Source organism: Ovis canadensis, chromosome 8, assembly GCF_042477335.2.
Source record: "Ovis canadensis isolate MfBH-ARS-UI-01 breed Bighorn chromosome 8, ARS-UI_OviCan_v2, whole genome shotgun sequence".
NCBI classification, from domain to species: Eukaryota; Metazoa; Chordata; class Mammalia; order Artiodactyla; family Bovidae; genus Ovis; species Ovis canadensis.
This window is the reverse complement of record NC_091252.1, coordinates 43,029,655-43,042,646: the sequence shown is the minus strand read 5'-3', so window position 1 is coordinate 43,042,646 and position 12,992 is coordinate 43,029,655. Positions and strand designations below refer to the sequence as shown.

Here is a 12,992-nt window from a genome sequence, read left to right as displayed (position 1 = left end):
TGCCATGGACTGTATATAGCATGCAGGCTTCCCTGTCCTTCCCTGTCTCTCGGGGTTTGCTCAAAATCATGTCCACTGAGTAGTAGATGTTTTTTATTTCTTGATGATATTATTATCCCCATTTGATAGATAAAGAAACTTGGGCACAGGAGTTTTTAACATGTCTCTAATCATGCAATGTGAGGTTGTAAGTAGTAAAATTAGGATTTAAACCAGTATTCAAATCCAACTTTAACCTTTGCCTGCTTTACATTATGTCTCGTTTTAAAAAAACTTAAAAATATATATTTATTTTATATTTTTACTTATTTATTGTCTGTGCTGAGTACTTGTTGTTGTGTGTGGGCTTTCTTTAGTTACAGCCAGCAGGGGCGATTCTTCATTTGCAGTGCTTGGGTTTCTCATTGCAGTGGCTGCTCTTCTTTCAGAGCATGGCCTCTAGGGCGTGTGGTCTTCAGTAACTGCAGTGCATGGACTTAGCTGCTCTGTGGCATGTGGAATCTTCCCGGACCAGAGATTGCACCCATGTTCCCTGCGTTAGCAGGTGGATTCTTAACCACTGGACCAGGAATGTTGTCAGTTTCAGTGTAGCCTTCTCAGTTTTGAAGTACAGATCAGGTGAAGGAACTTAGTTAAGGTTTACTTTAATATCAAGAAAAGTATAAAACTCATTATTTTTAATCCCATTTATGTGAAATTGAATGATTTGATTGGGGCTAAACTTAATTTTATCTGTTCAGATAAAGCTCAGTAAACATGGACTTTTCTACAGCGCCACCATACTTCTTTTAGCTTCTGTTTTCTTAAGGGATTTGACTTAAGTTTAAGAATTAAAGCCTTGTTCCTCTTTAGTAAATTGGGAAATAATAAGAAAGCATAAAGGGAAATTTGAGCATTGACTAAAAAATATATACTCATTCATTTTAATTTATGTCCACATAGAGTGAAGTCATAGAATTCAAAAAATATATTTTAACAAAGGATCGAGACCTGTGTCCTATAACAGAAAGAAAAGAAGGAGATCCACTCAATTGTAAGCAATTTGTCCATTGTTGTGCAAGATTGTACAAAGGCTAGATCCCAGATCGCCTAACACTTAGTCTCATGATATTTTTGTTGTGTTATTGTTCAGACTTCAGACTTATTGATTCTTGGAGTATCTTGGCGTGCAGATGAAAAGCATATAGTCCTTAAGAGTCCTGCCTGTTACTCATGCACATTGTGTGCTATCTCTACTGCATATTTGCCCTTCACTAATTGTTTAGTTTTCCACTGATACCTTAGAAAAAATAGTCTTTGCCTTATAAAAAAATAAATAAAAATATTGAAAGAATATATTGGACTTTTCAGCACTTTTACCTTCTAATATTATAAGGTATTCAAGAATTTTCTTCTAACAAACCTGTTATCACCCAGCTTTATTGGACTGACATTCTTCTACAACTTGATTTTTAATTATATTCTTATTATACTGTCTAACAATGAAGTGAATCACTTAAGTGTGTTGTTATTAGAGTAAGTCAACTATCAAGAAGGTATTAATTGGCCTGTTCAGGGAGTGGTGGTTTTAAAAAATGCCAAATTTTGATTTTTAGAGTTGTTGTCTCCCAGTGGACGGTGTTACCAACAGATAATCTTTTCTGTGATGAAACACTGGGAGCAGTCTTTCAAAGATGTTTGTGTAACTTATATAACATAGCTATCCATTTACCAACTGTTTGTTACATGGGATAAGTAATAATTTATAACAGGTGATATGTATGACTCAGAATGTGTTTTGCAAAACCAGTTGCTCTTTTAATTTTTTAGTTTAGTTGTAACCATCTCTTGCTAAGACTGTGACTGTTACCTTATAACAGGTATCCACCTGTAACTGGCATACATGCCTCATGTCTCCATGCATCCATGGTATTGCCAAAAAAGTTACATATTTTTTAAAACACAGATTTGATCTTGCAACTTGTGAAAGCAAAAATGTATCATTGTTTATGTCACATAGAATAAAATGCTTAGGATATTAGTCAAAGTTTTCCATTTTCTAGCTTTAACTTGCATTTTCCAGCCTCATTTTGGTCACCCTTTTCACACTAATACACTTAAAGTAAGCTTCTTGTCTTCCCCAAGTATCTATTAATTATTCCTGCTGTACAAGCACATGGTTAAACCATTAGCTCACTTTGGATTACTGTCTTCACTCCGCATTGAAATCTTACTCTCTCTTCACGCATGCAAAAATGTAGCTCACGTGTAAAAGCTTCCATGATATATATTCCATAAAATATGCTTTACCCACTTTAAGCTTCTCCTTGGCATTCCCCTTAGCTCTGGGAAATTTTCTCATACTGTTCATTTCATAGTTTATCTTCCTCCTTCTTTTATATTCTTTTTCCTGGACCCCCTAGTCCAAGGTTTAGATATTTGCCCTTTTGGATTCATCCTTTGTTTCTCCTTTCTTTCATATATTTTGGGGATCCATTTATGTTTATTCTATGTGCTGAGAGATTTTTTTTTTAATGTTTATTTCCAACTCACAATTTCAGCAGTCATTTTTAACTACCTGAGTGTATTTTTAAATTTCTCTGATTGTTTTTGTTCTTGTTTTATTGAGAGTATATTGTCTCAAATATCTGGAGATATTAATTAGATGGTGGATAAAATTTCTTTTGTTTCTTCATTTATCTTGGCTTTTCTTCATCGTGCTGCATGTTTAGTGATTCTTGGTTGACCCTTCAGATGTATGAATGGGGGACATGTAAGAATAAGGGGTAGGAATGATTTAGAATTGAGTGGGTAGGTAGGGAGACAGCTCATTTACCAGCAGCTTCCTAACTGTCAGAATGAATAGAGATTCGTGTGCAGTATCCAGTATTTCACAAGTTGTCCAGATATTTCCTTTAGTCTCTTAACAGAAGAGTCTCACATTATTTGCACGGGGATATTGTTTGCCTGTTTTCACATGTATAGGTGGGGAGAGGGGTGGGAGAATTAAATGGGCATCTAGTCTTTACACAAACTTTCCATGAACCCTTCTGTTTTCATAGTATGTGTAGTGTCCCAGCACAGTCTCTTTGAGTTCTGTTAGGAATGCTGGTTCCTGCTTCTGCTGCAGATCCTTTTATGGCTTTTCCTAAGGCATGGCTCCTTCACCTTGGTTGATCAGTCTGCAATCTTTCTAATTTCCAGAAATTTCTTTAAGTCTGCTGTTTCTTGATGACACTCCTTTTTCTCTTCCTTATTGTGAATTTATTATTTTTTTTATTATTTTATTGTTAGTTTTCATGGCTTTTAAAGAATAACATGAAACATGTTTATTCAGCCTGCCATCTTAACTTGGAAGTTAGCTTATGCTTCTCTAAGGAGAATCAAGGATAAAACTGTGGCAACACTTCATTGCCTTCCCAGTCTAGTTGGAGAGAAAATGCATATGCCAAAAGAGATAAGGAGTCTCATTACTAACTAGAGCCGTAGGTAGAATACTTGGCAAACAAAGTATAGTATTTGGACCACTCTGATTTGACTCCATGTTTCTGTCATTCTTTGAAAGTCAATTAAAAACAATTGAGAGGAGGAAAAGGAATATAGCAAGACAGTTGAGCATCAGTATTTTTATAATTCTGAAATAATTTTTTTCCAAGATGAAGCTTAAAATGTGGAATAAAGGGAAGTGGGAGAGGCTTAGAGATGTTAGAAGATGGTTAACTCAATATGTGCACATTCAAAATCAGCCTATCCCCTTTCTAAGTGCCTGATATCTTTAGCAGGCATGTCTGTAGCTTCTAAATGCTTCTATATTTTTCTCATCATTCCTTTGTTCATTTATTTATTCAACAATTGTCTTTCCTTCCTATAAAAAATAAATGCCTATTTTGTCCAAACAGATGTCACATATGACAGTGTAAGCCCAAACACCAAATGTTTCTCCTTAAGCAAGTCTTACGTGTAGATTGAATACAAATCTACATAAATCTGCATTTCGTGGTTCTTATAGGCAGAATATCATGTATTGTGAAGCATATCAATGAGAGTGATTAGAGAATATTGAAAGAAGGAAGAACAGCAAAAATAGATCCATATTGATCTCTGAATGGCTTCCCTGGTGGCTCAGATGGAAAAGAATCCACCTGCAGTGCAGGAGATCCAGGTTTGATCCCTGGGGTGGGAAGATCGCATGGGGAAGGGAATGGCTACCCACTCCAGTATTCTTGCCTGGAGAATCCCAGGGACAGAGGAGCCTGGTGGTCTCCAGTCCAAGGGGTCCCCAAAGAGTTCGACATGACTGAGCGACTAACACTTTCACTTTAAACCTCTGAATGGAGTCAGAGAATAACGTATTACCATGAATCATTATAATCCTATCAGCATTTTATTTCAGAGGTACCATGTGTGGTGTCACCTTGGCACTAAAAATAGAAGTTATTTTATATAGCAGAAGTAGCAGCTGAGAAATTCGACTTGGCTTTAGCAATTCACTTAACCCCTTATAATTCAGTCCACCTTTTTTTCAAGTGAGGTTTGGACTAAATAATCATTAACGATCTTATTGATACTAAATCCGGGATTCTTTAAGTACTTACTGAATGATAGTTGTTTGCAGGTATTAGGCTAAATCCTTTGGGAAATACTAAGATACATATGTCACAACCCCTGGCCTTCAGGAGAAGATAAATCCAAAAGTGCAAATGCATACACAAATACCATATTATATAGATATATATTGTAAAAACTAGATAAAAGAATCAATTAAGTGAGAGAGAAGATTATTTCTGACCTGGGCGATTGAGAATGAATGCATAAAGGATCACATGAGTTATGATACTTTACTCTTCGGTAAGATTTTGATAGACAGCCACGACGAAGAGAATAATGTACCCCATCAGCCTAAGTTGAAATACAGAGATGAGAAAACATGAAGTGTGTTTAGGAAAGTACAAGTTGTGCCTGTGTGCCCAGTCACTCAGTCGTGTCTGACTCTTTGCAACCTCATGGACTGTAGCTCACCAGGCTCCTCTGTCCATGGAATTTTCTGAGCAATAATACTGGAGTGAGTTGCCATTTCCTCCTACAAGGGATCTTTCTGACCCAGGGATCAAACCTGCTTCTCCTGCATTGGCAGGTGGATTCTTTATCACTTAGCCACCAGGGAAGCTAAGTCAGCCAGCTTTATTAGAGTAATGGGAAAGGAAGTAGAAAATATTTCTAGAGGTAACATTATGAGTGGTCTAACCTACAATTTAAGACAAGTATTGTAAATTTTTGAGACAGGGAGACCAACCGGCTACAGTTTCTTCAGAGAACATATACAGGCGTAGAAGAAGCTAAGGATAAGAGAGGAGATCTGATGCTGAAATACCAATAAGGAAACTATTACACTCTTCCAGGTAGAAGGTAGTTAGGACCAGAAGTAGGGCAGTGGCAATCCAATGAAATGGTTGGGGCAGGTGAAAGGAAGGATGCATGCAATTCAATAAATGATTGGATAAATGTAAGATTGGAACCAGTGTGGCTGGAAAAACAGAGGCACCTTTAATAAAAATTGCTGAGGCAAGAAGTTGATTTTTTTGAAGTAATAAGATGAGCTAATTCCCCATCTTTCAACAAATCCTTCCCACTTATGTAGCAGCAATTTTGGTATAATAGCAAAGATAGAATATTCTCTGAGAATTCGCATCCTTTTCTTGCAGGCCATTATAGTTTCTTAGGGATTTTTTTTTTTTGGGTGAATGATTGTGAATCCAGATTGCCTTGTGTGCTCATTTGGGGAAGGATGGGAGTATATGATAGAATGGAAAAATGTTGTTGGTTTTTTTTTTTTTTTTTTCAGAATGTCATGAAGATTAGATGTAAGAGCAGGATTTTACTTTAGATTTGGAAAAGCAGTTCAATAACAAATGATCCGTATCAAGAATTGTAATAGTAGAAAATGAAATCAAATTAAGTGTACCCATATACTAGGAACTATGGGGAAATAAGTGACAGAATTTTGATTACACAAACAAAGCATGAACATATGATAGCTCTAATTAAAACTGCTATTTCTCCCTTCTCTTAATTGTAGTAGTTGACCAGTGCTCCACTTCATCTGAGTTGATAATCTGCACTTTCTAGAGTGGGGAGTGAGAAAGGGAGAGAAAGTAAAGGACAGTTTATAATTAGTGAAGAGGGAGCTTAGGAGAAAAAAAACAGAAGATTTGGAAATACTATCAGTTCAGTCACTCAGTCATATCCGACTCTGCGACCCCATGAATTGCAGCACACCAGGCCTCCCTGTCCATCACCATCTCCCGGAGTTCACTCAGACTCACGTCCATCGAGTCCGTGATGACATCCAGCCATCTCATCCTCTGTCGTCTCCTTCTCCTCCTGCCCCCAATCCCTCCCAGCATCAGAGGCTTTTCCAAGGAGTCAACTCTTCGCATGAGGTAGCCAAAGTACTGGAGTTTCAGCTTTAGCATCATTCCTTCCAAAGAAATCCCAGGACTGATCTCCTTCAGAGTGGACTGGTTGGATCTCCTTGCAGTCCGAGGGACTCTCAAGAGTCTTCTCCAACACCACAGTTCAAAAGCATCAATTCTTCGGCGCTCAGCCTTCCTCACAGTCCAACTCTTACATCCATACATGACCAATGGAAAAACCATAGCCTTGACTAGACGGACCTTTGTTGGTAAAGTAATGTCTCTGCTTTTGAATATACTATCTAGGTTGGTCATAACTTTTCTTCCAAGGAGTAAGCATCTTTTAATTTCATGGCTGCAGTCACCATCTGCAGTGATTTTGGAACCCAAAAAAATAAAGTCTGACACTGTTTCCACTGTTCCCCCATCTATTTGCCATGAAGTGATGGGACCAGATGCCATGATCTTCATTTTCTGAGTGTTGAGCTTTAAGCCAACTTTTTCACTCTCCTCTTTCACTTTCATCAAGAGGCTTTTTAGTTCCTCGTGTACACTTTCTTCCATAAGGGTGGTGTCATCTGCATATCTGAGGTGATTGATATTTCTCCTGGCAATCTTGATTCCAGCTTGTGCTTCTTCCAGCCCAGCGTTTCTCATGATGTACTCTGCAAAGAAGTTAAATAAGCAGGGTGACAATATACAGCCTTGACATACTGCTTTTCCTATTTGGAACCAGTCGGTTGTTCCATGTCCAGTTCTAACTGTTACTTCCTGAGCTGCATATAGGTTTCTCAAGAGACATGTCAGGTGGTCTGGTATTCCCATCTCTTTCAGAATTTTCCACAGTTTATTGTGATCCACACAGTCAAAAGCTTTGGCTTAGTCAATAAAGCAGAAATAGATGTTTTTCTGAAATACTATATAAAGCTCTAAAAACAATTTTTAAACAATCTTATAGTATATAGGCAGTGGTGATTTTTTTTTTTTCCTTCTGATTCCTACATAGCATCAGAGAACAGAAAAAGTGCTGCCAAATTATACTTCCACGTGAGAGACTTCTCAGTGTCAAATTACCTGCATGAGAAACTTGTTTTAAAAGAAAAACCTGTTTTGGGGACTCTGACAACCTAGAAGGGTAGGATGGGGAGGGAGTTTGGAGAGGGAGGAGACATGAGTGTTCCTATGACTGATTCTTGTTGATGTATGACAGAAAATCACAAAATTCTGTAAAGCAAATATCCTTCAATTTACAAAATTAAGTGGCCAAAAAAACCCTGTTTTGTATGTCATATTACTTCCAATGAGTATTCTCCTTCTGCATTAGAATTGGAAGTGTTGGTTTTATCTTTTCCATGTAATTATTTGGTTATATGTAAGTATTTAGCTGCATTTAGCGTCATTACTTGGGAAAGTTAGACTTTTCTCTAATTCAGCATTTCTCTAAGGATGTTAGTCATCTGTAGTTAAATCTAAGAAAGGTCTCTGGGAACAATTAGGTTGAGAATTTGCTGGGTTAAACATTGTTAAACAAGATTTTTTAGTGGAGGTAGGGGTGGGTGAGGGTATGAAATATCAGACACTTAAATAGGCTAACAGCAGTAAAGAATCTGCCTACAGTGCTGGAGATTCAGGAGACCTGGGTTCAGTTCCTGGGTTGGGAAGATTCCCCTGGCGGAGGAAATGGTGACCCACTCCAGTATTCTTGCCTGGAGAATCTCATGGACAGAGGAGCCTGACAGGCTAAAATCCATGGGGTTGAGAAGAGTTGGACATGACTAAGCAACTGAGCACACACATACACATATGTATGATTCAACTAAGAGGAAATTATATTTAGCAGCAATTCACAAACTTATTTTACCACCATCCTTTTCTCATGAAATCTTTTTCCGAACCATTGTTCCTCAGAACACTGTTCCTTAAATTTACAGATAAATTAAAAAAAGAGATAATTGACTCATTCAAAGTTGCATTACTGTTGACTTAAAGAATTGGACTTGAATCAGGGTCTCCTACCTACCATATTCAGATTGGCTTCCTTTTTTCCCCAAAATTCAGAAAAGTCTTTAAGAATTGCTGGGTGGTGCTTGAACCTAGATCTGTTAAATGCATACAAGGGAGTTCAGAAAAATAAGTAAAATTAGAATGATTTAATTATTTTATTATTGTTTGAATTGGCACATAGGTTGAAAGAGCTGATTATTATTTGTAACCTAAGTTACATTTTTCCAGTCAGGAAATTTAAAAAAAAAATCATCTTTCAAATTCCTCCCCCCCAAAAAGCTATAATGGTACAATAATGTGTGTATCCAAGAGCTTCCCCACTTTTCCCCCAAAAAAGATTGGAGAAAATGACTGTATATAATTTGCTGTCAGTTATTCCAGACCCCATAACTATATCAGTTAAACATGTACCTTTTAAAAACTTCTCTTAATATTATGGTAGATACACTGTTCTTCCCCTTAATTTTTTTACTCAGCAGTATTACAGATTTATCTTGCCTGCAGTAATACATGTAGATCTTTTAGTGACTCAGTGGTATTACATTATATAGCTTTATTATAATGTATTTAATCAGTTCCCTATTGGTGGACTTCAGGGTGATTGTTGTTTAGTCGCTGTGTCCCCTTTATGCAAACTCATGGACTGCAGCCTTCTAGGCTCCTCTGACCATGGGATTTCCCAGGCAAGAATAGTGGAGTGGGTTGGCATTTCCTTCTCCAACCCACTGATTCAACCCTTGTCTCTTGCATCCCCTGCATTAGCAGAAGCAGGCAGATTCTTTATGAAATGGTATGAGTTTATTCTTTCACTGCCACATTATTACAACAGGAAACTTTTAAATGATATCCCTTTTACTGAACTTAAAAAAAATGATTTTATACTTAATAATGAATAACTGGAGATGTCTTGCTATGTTAATCTTAAAATCATGAGATAATTTGTAAAGCATTAATAATAATCATAATCTCTTTTTCTCTCTTCCTCTTCTGCTCTTCTCAGAGCAAATTATTCATGGAAGGATTTAGAAGCCTAAAAGAAGGAGAACCAGTGGAGTTCACATTTAAAAAATCTTCCAAAGGCCTTGAATCAATACGGGTAACAGGACCTGGTGGGAGTCCCTGTTTAGGAAGCGAAAGAAGACCCAAAGGGAAGACACTACAAAAAAGAAAACCAAAGGGAGACAGGTAATCATTTTACTTTGTTAGTCTGTGAGTTTATTTGGAAAAGATTTCTGAAATCTCAATTTATATTTTTATTATGCTATTAAATCTAGCCACAATAAAATAAAATGCCACCACTGAGTGTTTGAATAGAATTTATCAGAAATATAGGCTATCCTGCAATTTGAACTCTTTGCAGAATATATTTAACTGAGCCTTAAGCATTAGGCACTGGGCAGTCCCTTAACCACTATTTCCACCAGACTATTCAGATAGGTGAAGTTCCCAATAGACAGAGGTAGGTGCCCCTCAGTACATCCTAACACTTCCTGTTTTTTTCAAATGAGAATACATTTATTGTTTTGACTGGTTTGAAAGATAATTCACTAGTGAAAATTCAAATATAAAAAAATCACCAAATATCTTAACTACAGGTGGATGGGAATCATGATATATGTGCAATGTTTTTGATTTTGCATTTTTTTTTTACTTAACAGTGTATTGTGGAATATTTCATGTCAGTCTTTATCATCTATGTAAATTCCCATTGTGTGAATGTAACAAAATTTAATCAAGGCTCTGTTAAATTAATGTAATTGTTAAATTTAGGCTATTTCCAATCTTTTTAATTTACCAATAGCATTGTAGTAAGAATGCTTATATGTATATTTAAAAAATTGTCTGATTCTGTCATTAGGGGATACATACCTAGTACTGAAAAATCAACTAGAGACTATGCCCTTTAAAATTTTGGTATCTATTTCCAAACTGTTCTTCAAAGATAAGGTCAGTGGATAACCCCTTTAAAAGTGGGACTGTTCGTTGAATAATGTCATCTTTTAAATTGTTGCCTATTACATAGGTTAAGAAATGCAGCTCATTTTTTCCCTTTGCATCCTTTCACTAAGGTTAAATATATTTTCATATGTTGATTTTCATTTGTATTTTTTTCTTCTATGAATTGCATGTTGTTTGTCCTCTGCTTATTTCTTCTGAGATGTTCATTTGCTATTGTTGATTTCTAAGTTCTCTCTTTAGGAAAAAAAACTCGCAGTTTTCCTCTTTCCTATGCTGGGAAAAACTCAGTTCTTCCATTGTTATGTTTCGCTCCTTCCTGTCTCCATTATTTTTACACAGAACATTTAACTTCTGATAACCAAATGTGCAGAGGTTTTTCCCCACACCAAGCAGTTCTCCACAATCCAGCTGGATGTTCTACAGTTGAACTCAGTTTTACAGCATCTACCTGGAGATAGTATCAGGCCCCACAGGTTAAGGGCTCAGTCTTACAAGACCATCCAACCATATTTCAGATGCAGATTGCCTTGCAACTTCTTTCTCAGTTGGCTTTAAATCAGAGGTTTCCAAGATCCCCTCTTCAGGTTTGATTAATTTGCTATAGCAGCTCGCAGAACTTAGAGAAACCCTTACATTTACCAGTTTATTAAAGATTATGATAACAGCAGATAAAGGATACAGATAGAGATATTTTACATAGGGTGAGGTCGAGGAGGGTCCCAAGCATAGGAGATTCTGTTCCCAGGGGTTTGGGTGCTTTATCCTCCCAGTGTGGATGTGTATGCCAGTCTGGGAGCTCTCTGGATCTTTACTTTTGGAATTTTGTGGAGATTTCATCCTATAGACTCGATTTTCAGCCCCTTTCACTTCTCTCAAGAAAATTGGGATAGGGCTAAAAATTCCAAGCGTCTGGTCATAGCTTGGTCTTTGCAGTGACCAGCTGTCACTCATGAGCCATCTAGGAGCCCACTCAGTGTCTGTCACCTCATTAAATAGAAGACCCTCTTATCATGTAGGAAATTACAAGAGTTTGAAGAGCCCTGTGTCAGGAACAGACGTCAAAAACTGATAACAGATAAAGAGGTACTCCTAGTGCTCTTATCACTTATGAAATTATAAGGGTTTTAGGAGCTCTGTGCCAGGAACTAGGGGCAGAGACCAATATATTTCTTGTTATCTCACTTTGTCTTTGTACACTTACCATATTAATCTTTTTTCTCAAATAGATAGGAAATATCTGTTTCAGCTTATGAAATATGCATATGTATGTGTGTGTTTGTATTTTTTACATAATATACATATAAGTAAAATACCATATGATCAAATAGTATATGATAAAATATGATACGATTTACCTTGCAAATACTACATAATCTCCCTTACATGTAGAATCTAAAAGCAAAAACCAAGGTCTTGTAAACAGAAAACAGATTGGTGGTTGCCAGAGGAGACTTGGGGACCTTTCATATGAGTTGATATTAGAGTAATATTAAGAAATTGTTTATTTTGATGGGAATGATAAGGTGTGATTTTTTTTGATTACTAATTCAGTCTCTTTTGATTACTTACTAGTAACTGATATGCTTAGATATTCTTTCTTCATGATACAGGCTTGGTAGGTGGCAAGTTTTTTTGGAATTTATCTATTTATTTTAGTTTCCTCAATTTGTTGTTGTTGCTTATCACTAAGTCGTGTCCAATTCTTTTGTGACCCCGTGGACTATAGCCCGTCAGGCTCCTCTTCATGGGATTTCCCAGGCAAGAATACTGGAGTGGGCTGCCATTTCCTTCTCCAGAGGATCTTCCCAACCCACGGATCGAACCCATGTCTCTTGCATTCGCAGGAGGATTCTTTACCATCTGAGCCACCAGGGAAGCCAATTTGTTTAATTTGCTTGTGTCAAATTGCTCTTGGTAGTCTCTTATAATCTTTGTATTTCTGTTGTATCAGTTGTAATGTCTTCTCTTTCGTTTCCAATTTTATTTATTTGAGTTCTCTTAAGTTTGGCTCAGGCTTTGTCTGTCTTGTTTATCTTTTCGAAATATCAGTTTCATTTATCTTTTCTATTGTCTATTTAGTGGTCTTTATTTTCTTCTTTCTACTAGTTCGGACTTTGTTCATTTGCAACTTTTTGAAATTGACTTATTTTACTCAATATAATGGTTTTGAAATTTATCCAAGTTTTTGAATATATCCATACAGTATTTCCCTCTTATCTGCAGTTTTGTTTTCTGGGGCTTCATGAAGCCCCAGAAAGTTATCCATGGTCAACAACTGTCAGAAACAGTAAATAGAAAATTCCAGGAATAAACAATTTGTAAGTTTTAAACGGTGCACTCTTCTGAGTAGTGTGATGAAATCTTGTAGCATTTTCTTTGTCCTACCGGGGATCTGTATCATCCCTTTGTCCAGCATACACTGTCATCAGTCACTTAGTAGCCATCGTGTGTACTAGATGCACTGTCATCATACTGCAGTGCTTGTGTTCACATAACCCTTTTTTTAACTTACTAATGGCGCTGAAGCAGAGGAGTAGTGATGCAGGCAATTGGGATTTGCCAAAGAACATCCACGAAGTGCTTCTTTTAAGTGAAAAGGAGAAAGTTCTTGACTTAATGAAAAAAAAAATCATATGC

The 12,992-nt window shown here is 36.8% G+C and overlaps 1 protein-coding gene across 4 annotated transcripts in view; it reads left to right on the top strand.

Annotated features, from left to right (window-relative positions):
- Window positions 1-12,992, top strand: part of LIN28B (lin-28 homolog B) — a 134,441-nt gene that overhangs the window by 75,020 nt on the left and 46,429 nt on the right. For all 4 annotated transcript variants that reach the window (XM_069598260.1, XM_069598261.1, XM_069598262.1 and 1 more), the window contains one exon: window positions 9,397-9,581. In XM_069598260.1, the coding sequence (XP_069454361.1) occupies window positions 9,397-9,581 (185 nt within the window). The remainder of the gene's footprint in view (window positions 1-9,396; window positions 9,582-12,992) is intronic.